We start from the raw sequence: 23838 nt of genomic DNA, 5'->3' as shown, positions 1-23838 counted from the left end.
AAATACTGTGTATTAAGGCTTTAGCAAGTAAAAAGGAGAAATAGATCAACAGACCACTCTGCTGCACACCAGTTCACCTGTTCATTCAGGCAATCCATTTTTCCTTCCTGCTTCTGTCAGTTTCTATATGTGTGCCTTTGGGTACACCAGAAGTCCCTCTGCTTTCATTTAGCAGTCCGAAAAATAGGCAAGAAAACACTTGTTTCTACACACACAGACTGGGAAGTTAAGTCCGCTGATACTTATAAAATGCCTGGAAAATTATGGGCAGTGAGCTTGGCTCTCACATAACTTCTGTGGAATATTTCAGTGTTTATATTTTCTACAGATACGTACTTTCAGTAAAAACATAGGTTACAGTTGAATGGCTGATTGCTTTTTGACTCTTTTCAGACTGGTGGGAGCAGTGATTTTCTTCATATAACTAACTCCTGTGGTGAACCTGGGTTTTTCTTCCTTCTTCCCCCCAGAAAAATATTATTTTGAATTGTGTGGGTACAAAGTGAAAAGTTCTGCAAACATGCATAAATATTTGCAAAAATTATAAAGAAAAAGAAGAGAGCCTGAACAATCCACAAACCAGAACAGCACCTCATTTTTGTGTTCTCATTTCTCTAAAGTAGCTGGTAGGATTCCCCCAGAATTTCCAGCACTAGCTGAACCTTGACCTAAGAAGTTTCATGAGAAATTTCTTCCCTAAGGGTTATTTTGGATTGAACATTCTAAGATCCCAAGTAGAAAGGTTTTCACAGCTATAATTATAGAATCACACAGCTGATTCATGTAATTTGACAAGGAATTATAATTTGCCTTCTTCAAAGGTGCGTGTCAAGGTGTATTGTGCCTGGTGATGTGAATCCTGAAGCATCTGCAATTGGGCTCTTCCATCATTCTGGTGTCCAATTCAAGTTTCTGTTGCATGTTTACATACCCGAAGCAATCAAGATTTCAGTAGTGTTAAGTTTCTTGGAGCTGGTTTCTCTACTCCCTTTTTTTCACAGAGAGTTTTATAAACATTTGACTCACAAGTCAGTGATGGGGAAATGGCAGTGAAAATATCCACATGCCCTTTCATATTTGGAGAAGCTCATGCTTCTGTGTGGGTGTTACCATATACATGCAATGTCACCCGTTGCAGGCTGCCAGCAGAGAGACGTGACACATGAATATGGATTTCTCAGAAAGGGCTGAGAAATGGTAGCTTAGGCTGAAGGCTTCTATTTTTATTGGCTAAATGAGAGGAGGACCTGTACCTGTTTGCCAAATGAGGGTGAACAGAGAAGCAGAAGAATGATTCAGCTCTCAGTCGTGGGATGGAATGAGGCCAAACGAGGCAATTCTTTTATAAAAGACATGAAAATTGTTTGGTTTAGCAGGGGCTTCCCACTGTAGAGGGCTCCAACACACAAAGATGGTTCGATGTGAGGCTTTGACATTGGCCAGCAAGGAAAACCATGTGTTACGATAACCATAACCAGGACATGGATTAGCCACTAAATAAAACCCTCCACTCCCTGTGCACTCAAATCTGCAGGTTGCAAATGTGGGGGATGCTTGTCTGTGTAGAGCAGATGGGGCCCTTAAAGGGCTGCTTGTGGGGGAATGGTGGGATGAGAAGGAAGGGGGATAATAAGGGGTGGCTCCCATCCTCCAAATGGGGTGCATCAGCAATGATTCACTGCCACTCTAGGCAGAACATAAGGTCTCTACTACACAAAGACTTGTGTGACCCCTCAGCCTCTGGCACTATGCGGGTGCCATCTTGTCACCCTCTGAACAGCTTCGTGTTCTTCCTGTACCCCCAGGAGGCCTACATCTCCAATGCCTGCTCTCTCTCTCTTACCACGATTCAGCTGTATGACATTCATTAAGCAGACAGAAATCTACTATTTTTAATGTTCTTTTGTAGCAACTGACTTTTGAGGTCCCCTTCCTTTACATCAGGGAGGCGGCAGCACTCCAGCCTATATGATCCCCTCCTTTAACAAGGTGCTTTAATTTTTGTAAATCCCTCAGTTTCTTCAGAACACTTTTGCCATACATAGAGGTGAAATTCTGTGAGAAACCCTCCCAGACAGCAGGGTAAAATGTCCCAGAACTTATTATTATGGCAGCTCTGGCTCTGACTGAAACCCAAATGTCTAAAGCCTCAATCTGTAGACTGAGTGCTGGAAGAACACTATGAAAACAAAATATGTCAGCAAGAGGACATATTATATCAGTCCAATAGCACACAGTACCAGCAGGTAATATTTTGGTCCCTTCTCCTTACTTTGTATTGTTTTCTTCTTTCACTGAAAGGTTTCTGAGCAAAGGCTACCACCACAGAACACAGCTGGGACCTCAGTGTGGGCCCAAAGCAGTATGAACGTGCAAACACCACAGCAAAGTTTTGTTGGGTTACTCTGAAATTCTTGCCACAACAGACATAAAAGACTCAAGTTTCTTCCTATGAGCCCCTCCAGGCTTCAGAGGTGTTCTGTCAAGGACGAATTTGTCTCCCAAGAAGCTCTCTGGCATGTAGATTTGCTCTCAACCCACGTGCAACTGTAGACACAGCCTCTCACCAAGCCCTGGCTAGTAGCTGTTTAGACACATCAGGCAAAATCATCCTTCTAATGACCTATCACTGCCTTCTATCTACCACAGTGCTACCTGAATCCTACCCTGGCCCTAAACACAGTGTAAGGACCCTTTTTAAAAGCAGCATCTTGTAAAGCCTCTTATTAAGTGGTCAATCAAGCTAATTCATTACTTGACGTGTGTTCTGTTAAAATCCCTTGCCCTTTATGTTCAGAGTTTCAGTGTGGGCATGGTTTGTCAGCGTGGGATCAAACTAAGACACTGCTACTGGTCTTTCCCCCACCCCTTAGCAAAGTGGAGTGCCAGGGGTCAGGTCAGCCTCCAGTGTGTAAGGCCACTGATTTCTGTGGGATGACTCCAAAGATGTGTTTGACTCTGCACATACCTCATTTTCACCAGGTACCCTGAAATCTGGGGTAAGTTTAGTTCTTCAAGATGAGTAAACACCATCCCCATGTTTGGGACAGGCATAAGTGAATGTTCTAAGTGGGAAGTCTGCATTCAGTTAGAGCTGGTGGGAGGAATGCACAAGGGAGAGGAGAAATATTGAGTCTGGCTAGAGAACAAAGGACCGATTAGTACCAGCACCTTCTTAGTGTCCTGTCGACACTCTGCCTGTCCTCTAGGGTCAGAGTTACAAGTCTGTGGAACGAGCCCTGACTTTACAGGTCCCTGCCACTGTGGAATGAAGGGCATAGGATCATTCTCAGTCCTAAGTATGATACCGTATTTCACATCTGCCTTCTGACTGACAAGGCATGTTGAATCTTCACCTTAGCCTCTAGCAAGCCCTATAAAGGCTTTAGTCTCAAGCAGCAATCTGAAATCTTGAAGTCTGAGTGACATCCACTACTGAGAGCAATCATTGTTAGTGTTTGGACATTCCCAGCTCCTCCCTCAGGCTACACTCAGACTTGGACCTTCAGCCAATTGATCTGAATCAAGAGGCAGCTTCTGCTGAGAGGAGAGAACCTGCTCCCTCCCTGTGCTCTCCCAGCCACACAGCCCTTCCCCTGCTGGGTGTTGGCGCTTGCCTGATCCTTCCAGGAACCCATTCAGCACAGAGGGACAGAAACCCTGGCAAAGAATGATTTCTCTGAGTTTAACCCTCTGAATTAGCTTTACCAGTGTCAAAAGAGTGACACAGGAGATGGAGCGCACCCTGGGAGTGGGGAGCAGGCTCCTGCTTGGGGGGCTGTGTCAGCTGGACTAGTGCTGTTAAAACTGTGGTGAAATAAGTTCTCAGATGCTTGATGACTGAGTTGCACACACTGCAGGAGTGACTCTTTCTGAAGCACTTGAGATTTTCTTTCTGCAAGGTGCTCCCTTACTTCACACCGTTATCCAAACACAAATCACACAGGTTGTCCCAGAACCCAAACAACACTACTGAAGTCCACTGGGGCAGGGACACTGTTTGGCTGGGAATGTGATATTGCCATCATTCTAGGAAACTGCTAAATGAGGGTAAAGGTCCTCCAGCACTAGAAAGCACAAGCTGGCTGCTACTGCAGAAGCAGGCAAATAATGCGGCCGAGCCAGGAGCTTGTAAGCACGTCACAGCCTGGAGGCACATGCTAAAGCCACAAACAAAAATGCAAAACCAGAAGTCTGAGACACTCGCTGCTTTCCCTCGTCAAGCCTAGGCTGAAAGTGGGATGTGAGAGATGGGTTTTACGGTGCTAATTGGGACTTTCCAATTGTTTTGTGGGCATTTTGGAAAAGTCCCCACTACGGTCAGGCCTACAGCTAACTCTATTAATCTGCCTGTTCCAAATCTTCTGGCTGCTGACCCGGTCAAAAACTGAGCACTGGAATTATCCAGAGATTTAAAACACCCCCCATAACTTCCCTTTTTCCCCCCTCCTTTCCCCCCTCCTTTCAAGTTGCTTATAAACCTGTCTTTCTTTCTGCAGATGAACGTAGCGTTCCTAAGTGTTCACCAAATATCTTCTGCCAAAAAATTTCTGCACAGGGGCTCTTTCCCAGCATGATTATTTTATCTGTTTACTCTTTTTACTTTTGATGTATGAATGATTCCCTAAATGGTGATGTATTATTTCTGCTTCTCATCCCAGAGGATTGTCTTTTTTTTTTAAACCCGAGGAGTAAAGAACTATAAAAAGAAAGAAAGAAGCGGCATGAGCGATGTAGTCCCTTTTGCAATGTGAATATGGATGGCATCCATCCAGTGCACATCCTTTAAACGCCCACTTGTCCAGAACACAGCATTCATTCATGAATTAGAAAATATTAAAATACAAACCTAACCAGACTCTGGAGCCGTTTAGAATCAGCCCCAGCCTTTGCTCCATTTTGCAGTATTCATCTGGGGCTCTGACAGACGTAGCTGTGGCAGCAACGTGTGAGTGTTACTGACTTCAGCTGTCTGCAGACCTTCCCCTGGTTGCTGTGTTGGGAGGGGTAGAACGGATGTCGTCTCAGTTGCTCCCATTCAAAGTCTGGTACATTAGCTTAAATTACATGTGAAACAGGGTTGTGTTAAGATGCCAAATCGTGAACTGCAGCAGCTGAGACACACGGCTAAACAGATTGAATGGGCCTTTTGCTTCTGAAAAGAACAGACCTGTACAGCCCCCTCCTCCTCCCTGCTTCCCCAAGCCCTCCCCTCCCCCCCCTGCAAATCAGGGGAAGAGGTGGATGTTAGGGGATGTAATATAGTGCAGATAAATCAGCCAGAGTGTGACTATCAAGGCCAAGCTACTATTCAGGCTTGCAAACCTTTATTTCCTGAAGCAAAAAGAACCTGTTGATAGGACCTTTTGGGCTGTTTGTTTCTCTCCCAGATGTGTTTTTCTATCTCAGAACACACTGTTACATCTCATCATGTTACTGCTCCACCTGTATGCTTACTTGTCAGTGGCAGATGTTTAGTAGGGGAAGGTGAAACTTTTGCTTGGAGATCAAAATAGAGATGTCTGGTAAGAAGAGTGTATTATTTAAATTGATTCACATTAAAGTCCTGTCTTTTAATAGGTGAACAAATCTTTTTAATTAAGAGGTTTTAACTTAAGTTTTGTCTTAGCATTTGGCTAGCTGATGCAGATTAGGTAAGGCTGCTCTACCTTCGTGTGCCTGTCTTTTTTCCTTTCTGCAAAGTTCTGTGGCATTTGTGGTTCTGTCAGTCCTCCTAGAAGTCAGAACTGGGAAAGAGACTCCTCTGAAACACACTGAACAAGAAAATGCTTTTTGTGAGAAAGTGGATTAATGGCAAACACTTCTTGCTGATAAAAATCTGCCCTACATATCACCAATGGACAACTGGCATACATCTTCTCTAATGCAAGGTATCTCTTGCAGTCTGGTCAGCAACTTGGTTATTGCCTGTAGGGAGTGAAGAGAGTATTTGTTTTCCCATTGGTCATGGAAATTGAAAGAACCTTTTTTAACTCGCAGAACTGTGAATATTGTTACTGATCATGACATCCTCCTGACCTCTTCTCAGTGCTTGCCCCAATATTTGGCTTTCTGACCTGCTCCAGGAGATGGCAAATTCCACAGGCTGACACCACACTGCGGAGGGAGTGTCTCTTGCCAGGGAGACTTTCAATTTTGCTGAGTGAGCTTCTCTTTATGCTTTATCTCTTTATCTCTTTATGCTGTCACAAATCAAATCTCAGATTTTTGTTGTAGCATCCTACTTAGAGAAAGATAGAAACACTCATCAAATCAAGAGATTCACTAAAGTTGGAAAGACCACTAAAATAATCTAGTCCAGCTATCAGCCAGTCTCCACCGTGCCCACTGACAACGTCCCTCAGTGCCACATCCACACTGTTCTTGACCACCACCAAGGACCACCACCTCTCTGGGCAGCCTCTACCCCCTCCTGTTCTAGAATGGATGCTCTTTTCAATTTTGTAACTCAAGGAAACTTTCTCCTTCTGGCATTATTTACTTTTCTGAGTGTTGTAAAGACTACTTTTGGCTGCTGGTACTGCGAATCACTTTTGGCTCTTCATAACCTCAAGATGGAAAAGTCTGACTGTGGAAAAAAATCTAAAATCCAGATTTTTCAGTAGTTTCTGAGCATCTTGATCTGTGAAGTTGTTTTTTTCATCTATGGACCGTGATAAAAATCCAGCATAAACATGAAACTTTTCATCCATATTTTTCCCTAGGAAAGTTTATCCTCTCTCTTCCTGAATGCTAAACAGAATGTATTTACACTAACTGTCAAAGCTACCTCTATGTATTATTCAGTTATGGTGTCTGTATCTCTGAGCATAGCTGTTCCAAGGTTTTATAAAGCTGATCTGCACCTTTAGAGGAGGTCCTGCAGGACCAGAGAACCTCCACCGTTCTTTCCAGTCCACTGCTCCAGCTCTGGGATGATGGCCCTGATTATTCCCAAGGGCACATACCTTACGTTTTAGTCTCTTTGAGATGGACCGAAGAATTAAAAATTGAGCCAGCAGGTGGACTTCCCTGCTTGTAATTCTGAGAACAGACAAGACTGTTACAGACAGTTAAATCAGCAGCAAAATTTGGACCCTGCTGCCAACCTGGAAGCTGCACCCCAGGCATTGCTTCATACTTTGCCTTTCTCCATAGTCGTCCCAAGCACGGATCTGTGCTTGAACTTTAGATGGGTGTTTGTGATCTGGGGTTTTGATTCCATTTCATCTCTAAAGTTTCTTTTTCCAAACCGTTGGGCAGTTGCCCTTTCCTAGGACACACGCTGAGCACAAGAAACACCCTTCTTAAAAAACACAAATACTCAGAAGAGGAACATGGAGAACTGAAAGAGCTTTATCAAGAAGTGTTGTTTCTCTGCAAACCCCGCATAGGAAACCCTGGCCTCTGCACTCCCTCAGCATTTGCTGTATTTATTTCTTCTCTCCAGATTGGGAGCACTTTCTGCCAAACAGAACAAGGCTTTGTGAGATGAGGAACGGCTCAGTTTTGCAGCTTATAAAGTATGTGCTGGCTCCTCCTGAGAGCTGAACGCTCCCTTCTGCCCCTGCTGCCCCCCAGAGCAGCCCTTCTTAGCAATTCCCCTCTTCTTACCCTCTTTTAGGAAAAGGCTCCTAGATCCTGGCAGAATGGGGACAGAGCTAGTTTCACTTTGAAGGAGAGCAGAGGCAAAAAGCAGCAAGTTAAATTGGCTGCCGGAATGGAGGAGTGAGTGATAGAAGATAGATGTATCCCCTGAAGTGGGGATCTTCCCTCCTGCTTCTCCCTCCCCAGCTATTTCCCCAAGATGGACTCACTTGCAGGTTGATGCTCTCCCCTTCTGAGGCCATCCCGCTGCCCCCAGCTCCCTTCCCTGCAGACGGCACGAGGAGCGGGGCACTCTGCTCTCCCGGAGACTCTCTACTTGCTGGACCAGGCCGTTCAGCTGCTGGAACAGACCCACTATTCATCAGCCGCGGCCGGCCGCCCGCCTTGGCATCGTCTGGGGGCTGAGAGAAGGGGTGGCAGCCAATGCTGCATTGTCCAGGCAGCGCATGGAACAAGCGTTCCTCTTAGACTTTCCATGACAGTCGTGCTCATGACGTGTCTGTGCTACCTCTCAGAGCTCAGCTGAGCCTCATGAGCTCACTTGGGCTGGGACGCAGGGTTGCAGTTGGAGTACCAAGCGGTTCCTGGCGTGGGCTGTGTGGCTGCAGCCGTGAGCCCCAACTTGCCAGCACGCAGCTGAGAGTGCAGATGAAAAACTAATGGGTAAAGAGATTAGGTCCAGAAAGTTATGCCTGTTAGCTGCTGCCACAGCAAAGATATTGTTACGGCTGAAGTAAAATTTCCACTTTGCTCTGTTTATAGTCGCTTCTTCTCATTTTTCTCCCTAGCCAAAATGCTCTTCCTTTTCCCTCCCCAACACTTTTTCGAGCTTCAATTTGATATAGCTGGTCTTGGCTGAAATCAAATTCTGCTTTTTTGCGTAAGTCAAAAACAACTACAGATTACATTGGAATGGAAACGTATGCAGCCAGAATCAAATCACAGTGTAGGAAAATAAGTTATTATTAGGTGGAATGCTTAGGCAGAAAAATCAGTGCAATTCTCTAGATTCCAGAGAAACTCTGCTATTTTGTACCACCTGCAGATCAGGTCGGCTTCTTTGGCTTTTTAAAGAACAATTTCTCTAGTCACAGTAGCATGAAAAATGTGTGGTAAGTAATATATGCTGCTTAAACAGTTTAACCAAATGCATGTCCTAGTGCTCCAACCTTATAAAAAGTGCTGACAACTCTGTCAGTAGACGATCCTGTTGCATTGATGCTTCCCAGCAAAAGGCCTGGTTTTGCAGTGATAATACCAGTGCTTAGTACTGCAAGTTCATTTCAAAGTGCTGATGAATTTAGTCCCCCTGCATTCCTCTCAAACAGCTTTCTTTTTTTCCTCACAGATGGGTAAGCTGAAGCAGTGAGATATATCCAGTGAGCAAGCTAAAACCATGCAGGAAAGCAAGGTGAGGATATGCTTCATCTGACCTTTAGGCTGTGGCTCTGCCACAGATGCTGCAGTCTTACCCAGCTCACCTGTCAGCTCCAGCTCACCCTTGGGCCAACATCAGGCAGCTGGGAGCTGACCCAGCCACAGACATACCAGGGGCAAGGAAAAGGGCAGAGCCACATAGTACCCATGGAGAAAGGCTTCTGCTGCTGCTAGATTACCTTTCACTACACTACATGTCTATGTGAAGTCAATCATGCTTACTTTCACCAGGAAGCAGTTATTAATTTTAAGAGACCCTACTCCTTTAAGTCTGTTGGGCCACGTGGATGGCTCACCTCCTTGGCTATTCTGACTTACAGTAAAAGATAGAGCAACAACAGCTCTTCTGCTGAAAAGATAAGAAAGAATTGTTATTTGGACCCAATCTGGGACCACATCCAGCAGCTAGACAATCTAAACCAACAGCTTTCATTCTAGAGTGAACAACAGGAGCTACAAGAAATGGCTTCTGTATTCTTGCTTTCATTTGTCTTGATAATACAGTCAGCTTTTAGATTTGATTTTGCCTTCTGAAAGAGAACAGTGCAAAAAGACTTCAGTTTGCTTAAAAGATACACTCTGTTTACATGAATTTAGATGCAGCTGATTCTATAATCACAATGAAAGCCACCTTCAGGGCTCTTACTCTTAAATGAGAGGCTATGACTTGTTGCTAGTGAAGACCCTGTTTAAATGGAAAACAAAAGTGAGGGCTACTCCTTGATCCTTTTCAGCACCCGTTGGCTTTTTCTTTTCTTTACTGAAAAGAGAATTTAATCCAAAACCCATCTAGTTATCTGCTGCTGTTGACTTGCTGTCCTTATGGGACTCTGTATATTAACTAAAAACTCACTGCAAGTACACTGTTGCAGGGAAGAAAACATAGACATTTACATGTCCTCTTAGCGTAGTCTAATATAGACATTTACATTACTTCTCTTAGCATAGTCTAAAAAAAATATGGTTGACCAGTTTATGAATAATGTATTGTTTATTAATAGATAATTTGCACTGGATGTGCATCCACTCTGTTTGTTGAGGCCACTCCTGGGAGTCACGAGGAGTTCATGCTGTGCAGGTTTTTTGTGAACACATATCTAGCAAATGACCCGTGAAGTCTGGCTTAAGTTTTTGAGTCCTTATACATGTCACAGGCATAAAAAACAAGTCTAAAATAGCTTTTGGTGGTCAGACAGGAATGAAGTAGCCATCACTTTACTTGATAGATTAATAAAAATCACCAGTGAGCTAATTTTGGACAAGGCTACGTGATGTGTAAGAATGTACCTTTTTTAACTATTTTTCTTAGTACTGTAGCTAAATGCTACGCTACTTTTTTTATTTCCTCATGCTCTCCAGAGAGGTATTGCAAGAAAAATAATCTTGTGTAATGTCCTCAGACTACCTACAGAAATCAGTCACAGCTTGCAGTAACTCTTGTGTCCTTCACTTCTGTCAAACTGGATTCCCTATTTACTCTCCCAAGATAGCATGAAGAAGTTTTTCTGCAAAGCATGTTAGTAGTAACGGCTGTATCCACAGTCCTTGGAGTATCTGGAGCCAAACACATTAGAAAGGGAAGACTTCAAACAAAAACATTCTTCCTGGAAGTTGTTTGTATATATCACTAACTGCAAAGCTCAGAGCTGGAAAATGTGAGGAGAGGTAGGTTTATTTTAACTCAAATTGTAATAGCATACTAAGAATGAATGCCTCCATGAGCACAGATATAAGATTTTCTTGTTCCTAAATTTGATTACACAGGATTAATTATCTTTCCAGTAATGGTTATGATGCCAGGACACACCATCGTAACAGTTCAAAGATAAAAGCATAGAAAATGCAACACGACTTCTAAAAGAGATTTTGACATGAGTGGCAGTACTTGCTAGTTTTAGGGTTAATGATCCCCCTTCTTAGTCTCTGTGTTTATCCCACAAGATAAGTGAGAGAATTCCTACGCTGGTCTGTTTTTGATTTGGTAAGTCTTTTTGGTGACATATATAAGAGATGAATATGTAAGAGTGTTCCTTGAAAGGAGTATGGGAAGCATTTGGGGCATGATGAAGAAAAAGTAAATGATTTCCCTTGCAAGATCAGCCCACACTAGCCAAGAGCAGAGGGGAGGGCACTGCAGAACAACCATGTTCCCTTGGGAAAAACATTCATGGTAAAGATGCTCATTTCTACCCCTATTATCTTCCCTCCCATATGTCAGCCAGACTGCTTGTGCAGCCACCCAAGAAAGAAGACAGAAGAACTTACTCCAGCTGAAATAAAATATATAAATCTGGCCATTTTTTTTGGCTGGGATCAAATCTCTGACCTGGTTCTGCACATAACTGCACAAATGATTATGCTGGCAATAGCAAGGGTGCCCAGCGGGGAATGGAAAATGCTGCTGGGAGTGGAGAAGGGTGGGGATAAGCCGGTTCAAGCAGCATTGCTGCTGGATGTGTAACCATGGCATAGCAGTGCTGGTGCCATCAGTGGGGCTGGCCAATGCAGAGGGGATGTGGGAAGAAGAGCTGCAGTTCCCAGGCCTCGGCACTGGCCTGCAGAGTCTGCTGGCAGCAGGAGGCCATGCTGACCAAAGATTAATACGAGAGTTGGTCTTCTACATCACTCTCAGATTTCTTGTGGTGCTTAGGAGAGAACCATAACCAAGACCACAAGAGTTCCTGTAGAACAACTGAACTCCTAACCAAGAAAATAATAGGCTACTTTACTTCGTAACCCTTTCCCAGGGTTAGTGCGTACCACAGCAAACGTGAAGGCAAGCAACTATATAGCCATTTTTTTCTAGTATATTAAGTACCATGAGTCCCTTTGTCTTTCAATGAATGTTAGGGTTCTAGCTCCTGGCTGGCAGGGTTAGCATCACCTTTCACAGGAAAGAATCACAGAGCACAATTAGAAAGGTAACAATTATAAGGAAGGTTCTGGAGACTGAGAACACAAAGATACAAGCATCTTTCAAAAATTCTCCCAAAGGGCAACAAATGAACATGTACTTATCCAAGGAATTATTAAATTATAAGAAAGCAAGGCTAGAAAGGTCTTTGAATGGTCACAGATTGCTTCTCCCATAACAGCAGCTCAGTGGTGCTTGTCCCATTAGCACAGATGTTGCCCCAGCCTACTCCAAAATTGTTCCAGCTGTGGAGATTTCCAAGGCATCTCATTCGAGTTCTTCAGTATCACAACCCTTACAGCTAGAAATGGCTTTGCTAGAGCCCAACTTATTAAATAAATATATCAGCCTTGCTACAATTTTAGCCTGCTGCTCTTATCCTCTCCATGTGGGAGAGAAAAGATTATTTCCTTCCTCTTTGCTGCGGTGGTTTACATTTTTGAGTACTGTTATCATGTCTTTTTTCAGCCTTCTCTATATTTGAAGAAACAAAAATTCTTGTGCTGTTTCCTCACAGATTATATTTCATAGATCACCAAGTGTTCTTGTTGCTCTCTGAACTCTCTTCGGTTGAATAATTGGAGAGCTTTGAACTGTTGGCAGCCTGCATTCGTTTAGCACAGGTGAAAACAGTCATAGCGATGCAAGGAAGAGAAATAATAGTGGAATAATCTTCTTTGTATTTGGTCTGACAATAGGAGTCTTGGGCACAGACTGAAACTTTTGAGGGATCCAACTAAGAGTGGATTTTCTGTCTGTCCTTGAGAGAAAATCAGTAATTCCAGCTCAACAGACAGGACGCATGCTAGACAAGGAAGATTCTTACAGTACTCTTCAAATTTTTCAAATGCTGTGGTAAGCCACATTCAGAAAGGGAGAATAGACTGAAGGTGGATCGGGCTGCAGGAGCCCAAGGTTGCTTCCTGACTACCATCTGAAGGCCATGTAGTTAAGCAGCTAATGATAATTCCCAGAAATCCTAGCATCTCAGGCTTGCTTTGGCTCTTAAATGAATAATTTGGAGGGGTGAAACCATATTCAATTTGGGGAGAAGTTCTTGAGGCCTCAATACTGTCTCCTGGATGTGAGAGTGTTGGCATTTGTCTTCTTTAGATGAACATCTGCTATTGCAAAGTTAAGTTTAGGGTACTATGGTTAGGCTGCAGTTGGATTTGATGATCTTCAAGGTCTATTCCATCCTGGGTAATTCTATGATTCTATGATTCTAAGTTATGATGGTTAATTAACCACAGGTCTCACAGAAGAAGGCAATACTCCAGAAGCTGGGAGCCCACTGAAGCTACAGCCTGACTGATGCTTCCTTGGGACCCCAAGTGGACAAAGATCTCCCATGTTGATCCTTATGCACTGGCTACAAGAGGTTGCAAAGGGGTTATGTGCACTCCAATATATACCCTCCCTGCAGCACCTCAGCCACAGCCTACAGAAATTATGGGTTGCTTCACAATTGCTTTTCATCTCGTTAGCTCAAGACAGGCCAATCCCTAAAACGTCCTCAGCAGCAGTGGGTCAGGAGGCACGCACGTGTGCCTGCGCACACACAGAGGCACACACCCCTGTTACATGATCATTGCTAACGTTGCGTGGTCCTTCACAGTCAGAATGAATTCTTTTTTTCTGAGTCCTCCTGTGATTACCTAACCACCTCCGTGAATCCTCTGAACCAGAAATTTGCTGCTGTCTGTACTTCCCTGTGGATATTTCTACTGACTTCAGTACTTAACAGTCTTGATCCGTATCTGAGTTGGGCCTCAGAATTGTTTCTCAGCCTTGCTGTGTCTGGCAGCTTTGAGAGCCATTTCCCAGCGTAAATTTTGGAAAGTTCAGCTAATTAAAACTCTTACTCATTGCTTTGCTTTTCTTCTGGAAATCTCCTTTGAATCTTGCCCTTGGGAAATGGTCAAAACAGAGATTCTTTGCCCTTTTTGCCTCTTTCTGTATGGCACTCTTCCTCATGTTCCTCTCTACCTGAGTAAAGCCTTTCCCAAATCTGACCCTGGCAGCAGAGCCTGCCATGGGCACATTTCATGCTCTGAACAAATGTTGTGAAGCTCCCTGTAGCATGTCACCTCTATGCCATTTTCTCAAGGGCCTACAACTTGAAACTCAAATTATTGCTTGTACAGAGTAATTCAGAATATCCAGATCACTCTCATTTGCTTCAGCTGGAGCTAATATACTACATTTAGCAGAAAGTGAACCAACTTCCTTCCATCAACTCCTCCAGCTGACTCCTCCCAGTGCCCTGAGAGCTGACCCAAGGATGAGTGAGGGGTTGGTCTGCAAATGACATGTTAATGGCATTCCTTTCTGCTTATTCCCACCTTAAAACCAATGCTGGCTATAAAAGAAATCCTCAGCCTTTCTCACTGTCTCCCTTCCCCCATCTGTGTGCTGACAAAGTTCCCAAATAAACCTTGAAACCCACTATCAGTTGTAAAACCTCTAATCAATGAAAGACACAGGAGTCAGTAATATGAAACCCTTTGCCTCAAGATCTCAGTGTTTCTTGCTGAACATCAGTCTTTTAGGTCAGGTATTTGAGCTGCTGTTTGGCTTGATGCTCGATGAATGCAAAGTCAAACAAGGGACAAGCCTGAGTGGGTTTACAAGGCAAGCAGCATCCTGACTCCCAGCAAAATGGACGCTAAAAGGGCATAATTGGGTAGGAAAGCACCTGGGAGACTGACAGCAGGAAAAGCCGGAGAGATTTTGTATCAAGGGACCTGGAGCATTGGGCTGCTTTGCTCCCAGGTATCGATGAAAAACAGGCAGCTACAAAAGCAATAACCGCAAGTAACAAAAAACATAATTTGCAATGAAGTGTTTTAAGAGCAAAGCATGTGAAAGATAGCTAAAGACATGCACCCTACAAAGCCCCTCTAAGCCCACAGTATGCCCTCATATCTAAGGTGAGCTTAAGAACAGTCCAGAAGGGAGAGGGCTGGGGAAGGGAGGAGGAATTCTGCTGATGTTTGAAACAGGGAAGGGGGGTTACTCATAGAGGTAAAACAATAGCTGCAATGGGATGCAATTACACCAGCAGCACCTGGCTATTAAACAAAAAGTGCCAAGGTTTTGGTGTCATGTCTTTGGGAAGAGAAAGATCCATGTTTTTTATGATGGCTCTAATTTGAAGTGACTTAGCTCTGGAAAGTGCATTGCAGTAAAAGAAAATAATTGATTTCTTATGGTGGAAGGTGGGATTAGGAAACTTAACACCACTGTCATATCGGTATTTTCTTCTGTGTCCTCTTGCTTTCTTGCTTCTGGGTTCCTGAGGAAAACAGAATTTTCCATCCCACAAATAATTTCTGTGGGGACATTTATGGTTACACTGTACCTCCCTGATAGGATCTTACCCGCAACAAATGGAGATGAAGAGGTTTTAATGTCTGCTCTCTTCAAACAGTTTTATCAACAAACAGCTGAGAACTGTTTACATTTTGAAGACAGCCTATTTAGTTAAAATGCCATGTGTTCCAAGTACTGCTGTTACCACAATGCCTCAGGTCAAGTCCAGGAATACAAAGTGCAATAATGTATATTATTCATAGGTCATGTTACTGGGGGCTGCTTGGAGACTCGTCTAACCCACCCTGAAGTCAGTGGAAGAGCTTCCTTTGGCTCTAAATGCTTAAGAGCAAGCATACACCAGTTCAGGAACTAGGTGCAAAATACGTATTTATTTGCCGACAAAATCCCTTCTTGGGCTGCAAATTGCAAATCAAAACCTCGTGCTTAATCTGATCCGACAAGTATTTTGTACTGCACGGAGCAGACACAAGAGCTGCTCAAATATTTTTGCTTTGGCTTTATCACTTCCACAGCGTTTGTGTGCAGCCCTTTTAGGAATCTTTTGCAGTAACACTTCCTGGTAGAATGGGAGAATTTCAGGCCTGAGAGTAAGTCCTGATGATCCCCAGCCTCTACAGACACAATCAGACACAAGTATATCACTGGTGTGGCTCCTAAAGGCTTTGCTGGAATCCCTCTGATTTACACCCATATGAGATCAGCGTAAGGCCTCAGTGTTTTCATTTTTCATTTGTTATTCTTGGCCCTACTGTCCTTTTACCACTGTTGAATACAATGTTCCTAAAACACCAGATGTGCCTGTCAGATGAGGGAATACTGCAAAAAAAAAATAAATAGATCGCGGGGATTCGCTAAACAAAGCGTTGTTTTCTTTTGCCCTGCAGTCTTAATGCTGAGCTTTCACGCCAGCATAACCGCTTTTATTTCTACAGGACTGTTTCTGATTACAGTTTAGAAGTGAAGTTTTAATCCTTTCTAGTATAAGGACTTCTGTTACAGCAGCTCCTTATCAGGGTCATTGTGCAGCACTAGCTTGTATAATGACTGATGCTTAAATGTATGACATTAGCCATGGACTGTGTACTATTTCTGGCTTTCTAGACACTTTTCTAATATTTCACTGGTATTACTTACTGGTTCCGTAAATATATGGGATTGTTATTTCTCTTTCACTACTGACTAAGTGATGTGTAACTCCCTTAGTGAGATACCAGCTAAATAGCAATACCTGTTATCACATAGTTTATACCTGTTAAAACTGGTGGGAGATCCAAATCTACCCCAGTACCCCTTGATGTAGGAGGAAGAGCAGGTTCAAATCTGCAGAGTGCTGACCACTCCAAGCTGAAACAGCAAAGCATTGAGCAAAGTGCTGAGCTTTAGGTGAATGAGTAATGTGACCGAACAACCTGGCTGCCTGAATTGCACAGCCAAGCCCTGTGTGAACATGGGGGCTAAGGCTGTGTGATCACCTGTAACATTTCATGCTCAAACCTGAGATCTAGGTGCTATAGCCAGCTCCTCAGTCATCTGTTTAAAGCTCTGAGCACCTTCACTTATTGTGGAAGTTATGGGGAGTTGTTTTCTCCCACCTAGAGATAAGTCATTCATTGTTGCCGCTGAAGACCAGGCTGCAGGTAAGGGAAAAGAATGATTGAGGGGGGAAAAAAACAACAACCTGAGAGCATCAGCAATGATATTCTGCTGTGTATCCTGTCAGAAAGTAGTTTGCAAGGGTGAGCTGTTGCTGAATAATTGCTTATCTTTAATTAGTCTTTGGGGATGATAAATGGTTTTAAACATTTCTAATAGAACTCACAGTCCTGCAGGCAGCAACAGTAAAAATTGTACTTTAAAGTCACATTTTGCTCTCATTTATACTGCAGTACATTTGGAGATGATTGTTTATGTCAGAAATCTATCTCAAATTAATGCTGGTGCAGATGATGACAGAGTCTACTCCAGCTAGTATCCACTTTTTGCTGCTCCTACGAAACCACATTCAAATGAAGCAACGAGAGCAAGACCCAACCCTTTCCTACATGGGAGTGAGCAAGAGCATTGGTACCTCCAGATGATAGTATGTCCATCCTGCTTGAGCTGTGAAGCAGTGGTCTGCCAAGAGGTGTAAAAGATGCTCCTCTTATTCCAGCCTTGCTTCACAGACATCCATGACCGACTTAGATCCTTCAGCAAAAAGCACAGACCATGTGGCAGAGGCCTACAGGTGGGATTGCATCTGGATGACCATTTATTACGTTCACTTCTTCAGGCATATGCTCTTCTTGTGAGGTACTGCAAATTCACGTGGGCTTAGTTCCCCTCCTACTTAAAACAAACAAACAAAAAACAAACCAAAAACTGTGAGCCGGTTTCCAGGACCTTCTTTAGCAGGCAGGGTGGTTTGTGTTGTGGTGGCAGCTCTAGAACCAAGGATTTAACTAACTGAGTCAGTTAAAATCTCGTATCACTTTCTGGACTTTATCAAAATGTAAATCTCTCTTATTCTGATAACATTCATGATGGGTAATTGATTCATTTGTGCCTAACGTGCCCAAGGAAGTGGTGGAGTCACTGTCCCTGGAGGTATTCAAGAACCCTGTGGATGTGGCACTGAGGGACTTGGTGGGCATGGTGGGGAGGGGTTGGTAACTGGACTAGATGATCTGAGTTTTTAATTCAACCGATCCAATTATTCTATTCTTTCTTTTACTAATAATGTTATTTGCAACTATATGCCTTAGAATCCTCAAACAATACTTAGTGTTTTCCATCCTGGAGGTGTCTGAATTACAGTGGTGAGCAAAATGCTCTTTGTGTATGTGGTAAGCTGCTCAGTTTCATTGGGTACTTGATAACCTTTGGATTGAGGATGCCCCATATGTTGGTCACTCCTTGGTAGGAATATTCATGGGCTCTGGATGATGGGTAAAATAAGAATTCCAGAGAACTGAACAACATAAGATGAAAGCTTATGATAAGGCATCCTTTCTTTCTCTCACACTCTTTTTTAAAAAAAAATAAAAAATCATTATATTTATTTGGTTTTTTTCAATGTTATAAAAGAAAGAGTGTCTAAAAAGGATTTTCTGTTGCATAAGTAAAAGCTGTCAAAGTGATTCAAAAACTAAAATCTCCTCTCTAACCACAGCGCAAGATATAAAAATCTTCCCCTTTCCTTACCTAGTATATTTCATCTGTGATCCAAAGGGGATGCTAAAGGAGTTAGAAACGATGTTGTACCTGTGTCCATGTTTGTAGAAGTCTGCTGTGGTGACAGTTTGTCATATGGACCTGTAACAGGTGGCCACCTATTTGCACTCCAGGCATTCTGAGGGTTTGACAAAAACACACTAAACATAATGAAAATGTCTGTAATGTAGTCTCTAAACTTTTCATTCTGCTACCATGCTTGTGCAGTTTCAAATGATGCTGTACATCCTCCATTCCAGTAGCCTGACTGAGCATCAGCATTCATTTACAAGGTGATTAGGATGCTACTTAAGCAATGCAAAAAATACATACAATTTGTTTTCCAGTCCACCATCCCATGCTTAGTTCTAAGTGAATTTCATGTCAAGTTGATGGCCCGGGCACAGTCATCCTCCTTTTATCTATAAGCACTTACTCCAGCGGCAGAACAAAAGCCCTTCTGCTCTGATCCTTAACAGTATATCTTCCTATAGAAGCAGCTTCAGATGGCAGCCCCTCCAAGTCCTTGATCTCTCTGCCAGCCTCTGTAACAAAGGTGCAGGTTTGTGATGGTACTTTCTATGATGTGCTTCCCCAGCAGAAACTCAATGGGGAATTTCAACATGCCTCATAGAGATCATTGCTGTTGAACATTATTATTCACTGATGTTCTAAAAATAGTTGTAATTAGATTATAATAGATAGAAACCCATAGAAATGGCCCAAAATGACAACAGTTATTTTGGAATAAGCAATTTTTTTTTTTCTTATTGAAAACCATCACGATGCTAGGAAAAAAAAAAAAAAATTGCTCCCAAAGGAATATATTTTATTATTTTATATGCCTATTAACTACCATGAAGGGTATTGGTGATTTATTGTTATTTGTGTTGGTGGTGGTTTTGGATAGAAAAGCCTGGATTGCAGATGCCAAGAAATATGGTAATGACAGCATTTCTCACAGACTTCTCCTGTTTTGTGAAGTGTTGGCTGTGACACCTGATTATGTGACTGCCCACTGTGTAGGAGTTGCAAGGTCACCATGAACTAAACTCAGCAAAACCATGGTCTTTCCTAATATACAGCTCACAGCAAGCACAAAGTACATAGGGAGTAATGAGTTTGCATGATAAGGTAACCATCTTGCTTGCCTGAGACAAGACTTCCAAAATCCACTGTTTTTAATGATCAGATCTCATCCTTATCATTCTCTCTCCTCCTCTCTTTAGAGCACAATCATTGTTTTGGGTGCCATTGTCCTTGAAAACTGCTTTAGAAACTTTTCCCATCAGGCAGAATCAGCTGTGAATGAGAGTAGCCTCCTTAGAAACTGCTATTTTATTCTGCTCACCTGCAGACACAGGCTCTGAGCCTTTCAGTACCTGTTCTCCAGCTTCAGATGTGACAGCACGCCCAGGCTGCTGGCAGCGCACATACCTCTGTTGGTAAGGGTAAGAAGAAACTGGAGTGGCTTTGCTGGCAGTTTGAATGGAGTGATGCTGACAGATGAAAGTCTCTGTTCTTTACCACCACAGGCCTGTCTTGCCTCCCACCAGCTTATGATAATGAACACCATAAGTGCTTGCCTGAAAGCATCTCATTTTAGGCTTTTTCCCATAATAAATCAAAGGAAAACAACAATTCAACCCATCAAACAGGAAAAATCCCTACTGTATTTTATCCCCAGCAGAAATGCTGAATATCCTAGGGGAAAGGGCAGCCTTTGTGCTGGGACAGGTCTCTGTCCATCCCTGACTGAAACTGCATCCACTCCTCCTTATTTGCATCTCTCATGTGGGACCTGTACCCTCGGGCAAATTCCCAGCACCTGTGCATGTTTCATTACAGAGCCAGACCAGCTGCTCCACCGGCTTCTCAAAGGACCGACACGCTCTGCTCCAAGCAGCCCCCTGGGGGAGAGTGGTGGAGTGCCCTTCTGACATCCCCCACCCCAAAAAGGAAGATTTCTTTTTGCCCTTCACTTGCCCTAGAGCAGAAATGAAAGGGGCTTTAGTTACACTACCAGCAGTACTGGGGCCTAGTGGCGTGGTCACTAGGCTGTGTGCTACATCACGTGTGTGGCACGGTGTGACACCAATTAACTTCAGTTTGGAAGTGATGAGGAGAAAAAGGGAAATCCCATCCAAATCACAGGACTTTGGTCTGCTTTGTTATTTGATTTTTACCCCTACATCTGACTGTTTGAAGTGCTCCTGTCTTCCAGCATAACGAGATCAAGTGGATAATAAAAACCACCGGAAAAGAGCTCCAGGAAAAGAATGTGAAGGAGTGAAATAGAGCACAACTAAAAAAAATAAATTGTATTTTCCCAGAACGTTAATGGAATAGGCAAAAAAGAACTGAATTACTATGGTCCAATAGTAGTTGGGCTCTAAAGGTGAATTATCACTGGTTTAATAGTGTGATGGCAAACATAATTTAGTAAGGACGGACGGACTTCAGGTTTTGAAAATGTTTTTTGTGAGTTCCTTACCCAGAGAGCTGCAAGGCTTTACTACAGAGGGTTGCACATGCTCGAATATCTCTTGGGCTTTGGGCTCTCCATACCAGTGTTCTGAACCTTCTCCTGATTGTTTCAGAGATCTGTTTTCTTTGAAATTTTTATATACTTCAACTTTTTTGTACCTCTTTAGAGCTGTAGTACGAATTAGGACTAATTTCATGGGACTCAGCGGTGCTCATCATGAAGCCTGCCTCAGTGAAACAGTGTTTTTTAAATTAAAAAAATAATAATAATAAAATTGTTTTTCCAGCAGCATGGGCATTTCCTCCTCCTCCCCACATCACCTCACCTTTTTTCCAGTCATCTATTCTTTTGGCTATTATTTGAAGTACACCAGTAACAATATTGATGTAAGTTCAGTGCAGAGTGCTTAAAATAATAGAAAGCCACAGGCAAACCCTTTTGCTTCTTTTTGTACTCCACGTGGAACTGTTAGCACAATAGCTGAGAGCTGATAATGAGCGATCCTGTTGCGAAGGATCCTGGAACAGTAAGCTGTTTTTGCAGGCCGATGCAAAGTATAAAGAAGTTAATGGATGGCTTTATTCTTTGGGCTCCAAGGTTATGTGATGGTATCAGGATTTCAAAGGATGTATAATAAGAGAATTGTTTGGGAGAGATAACAGCAATTTGTGGCTGGATGGGTATAATGTGCTATTCATTCTGAAATCTTTTAACATGCAGTAAAACAGGCAAATAGGTAAACTTGTTTGCCAAGGAATTTAGCGCAAGAGAAAAGTAATATATTTGGAAGGGCTGTGTTCCCTGACTGGTGTATCCTACTTGCACATCTGACAGCAAATTTTGGCTACAGATGGGAAAAGTGCTTTCAGTCAAGATAGCAGGATGTGCAGAATTACCAGAAAAGACAAAAACCTCATGAATTGTGTGAAAAAGAGAAGGAAACCATGCAACACAGCAAAAAGGATGAACCTATTCTCAATTACACATCCACAGACCAATTGATGTCTACAAGGGCTGCATGATTCAGTGCACACAAGCAATATTTACCTCAGAAGATCTAAACTAATTGGGAGGGAATTGCTGATGACTAACAGGGAAGTTCCAATGAGAAGTACCAGGTTGTGCTTGAAAATATAGAATGACTGAAAATGAAAGTAATTTGATAACTGAAAATGAAGAAGGTCAGAAGTTGAAGACACCAATAGAAGCCTAAAGAGAAAGCATGAGAGCTGGTGTTATGTTCAGGCTAAAAGAGAGCTCCAGCTTCAGACCCAGGAGCCCGAGATAACAATCTTGTTCCAAGAAGCATGGCTCCATTATTATTCTCCCACTAATGCAAAGGATAATAGAATCAGGGTGATGCAGGTCTGGAAGGGGCTGCAGTAAGGCCTTTAATTGGTTACCTGCCAAAAGGCAGAATGCATGGTACTTATGCTATTTCTGGTAATTGTGCTTGGGCCCATTCTTAAAGGCCTCCAATGATGGAGGCTTTGCCGACTCACAGAAAAGAGAAGGGAGTGGTGATGCACGATGTGGGCTAGCAGGATAGAAAGGCGGGCAAGTGTGGGGAACCAGGAGGAACTGAGGGCAAAAGTGTGATAAAAAGAAGAAAAAATGACAAATCTCAACTAAGATCAAGGGCAGATGGGGCACTGAGGGGCATGGGTAGTTGGCACTGTGTTGATGGGATGATGGTTTGACTAGATGATCTTAGAGATCTTTTCTAACCTTAATGACTCTATGATCTACATGAAAAATCCAAAGAATGTGGGGCATAGAATAGGAAGAACAAAACTATTTGTCAGGAACTGGCTGAGGAAATGTGGTGTTCGCACAGGAAGAAGCTAGGTAAGGGAAAGAGGACTTGTGTAACAGGAAATGTGGGCTACATTGAATTCCCTGCATATTTGAATTTTTTTAAACAGTATTCTTCTTGCTGCTTGACCAGTGACACATGGACATCCATGCAACTTCCAACCTGATGTTTCTGTAGATAAACAGATCACACATAACAAATTGTTGTGGCCTAATGGTGGCTGTTGTAACAGCCAGAGCCATTTGTAAAGGGCTCAGAATCAGCACTTAAGCATTTTCATGTCAAGGTGAGAGCATGGCACATTGAAGTATGAAAATCCATCCAGTGACTTGAAGTTCTATCCTAGATCACAAATTTTGTATATACATTTTTACAAGCAATTCAAATCTATTGAAAAATAGGAGACCAGTACCACTCAAGGTAAGTAAGAGAAGGGGGGAGAAAATGGAAGCTGAGTACATCAGCTGGTGTGAATTATCTTGCTGTCTGCACTAGCCAATACAAGAACACTCGCTGAGGGATGGAGATAAATTGCAGAAGGGCATCCTCAGGACTTTGTTTAGATACTAAACACTAGAATGAGTCCAATATAGTTTCAATAGTTTGGGATATCATGGGAGAATATGTTTTATTCAACAGCTCAGGCTAAGTCAGATGTCTTGCACATCTTGGCAGAAAACAACTGAGAAGCTGCATTGTAGAGAAACTCCCCTTTGGCTCTCTTAAAGGGACTGCACCTTGAACTGAACTACTATGTGTAGTAGTATGTTGCACTAAAGGTGTCCCAGGTTAGACAGTTATGACAGGAGCTTGATAATAATGCTTATTTTACTTCTCAGTAAAGAACAACAATATACTACATCATCATCTTCGAACCTAACCTCAGTCTCTAATAATGAGATGATGTGAGGATTCAAGGCTGAAATGACACTGAGGAACTGTAGGCACAAAAGGATGATCTTCAGCATCTCTGTGCAGTGCCTCCTCTCTGCCCTGCGTGCAAGAGACTTCCTAGAAAAGCTGTGCTCTGCATAGACAGAATAA

At 42.9% G+C, this 23838-nt stretch overlaps 1 protein-coding gene and 1 long non-coding RNA gene across 4 annotated transcripts in view; one reads left to right on the top strand and one right to left on the bottom strand.

Annotated features, from left to right (window-relative positions):
- NINJ2 (ninjurin 2) overlaps positions 1–7919 on the bottom strand; it is a 41548-nt gene extending 33629 nt beyond the window's left edge. For all 3 annotated transcript variants that reach the window (XM_085521184.1, XM_032445396.2, XM_015865661.3), the window contains exon 1: positions 7818–7919. Coding sequence is in view for 2 of the 3 variants with exons in the window: in XM_032445396.2 (XP_032301287.2) it covers positions 7818–7850 (33 nt within the window). In the remaining variant the exon portion in view is untranslated. The remainder of the gene's footprint in view (positions 1–7817) is intronic.
- Positions 1–23838, top strand: part of LOC146762423 (uncharacterized) — a 37675-nt gene that overhangs the window by 8602 nt on the left and 5235 nt on the right. Inside the window, exon 2 of the long non-coding RNA XR_014936232.1 lies at positions 8957–9019. This is a non-coding gene — a long non-coding RNA (uncharacterized LOC146762423). The remainder of the gene's footprint in view (positions 1–8956; positions 9020–23838) is intronic.

The sequence above is a fragment of the Coturnix japonica genome, chromosome 1, assembly GCF_054131305.1.
Source record: "Coturnix japonica strain WE chromosome 1, WE-NBRP24, whole genome shotgun sequence".
NCBI lineage: Eukaryota > Metazoa > Chordata > Aves > Galliformes > Phasianidae > Coturnix > Coturnix japonica.
The sequence above is the reverse complement of the archived record's forward strand: the minus strand, read 5'-3'. Positions and strand labels throughout refer to the sequence as shown.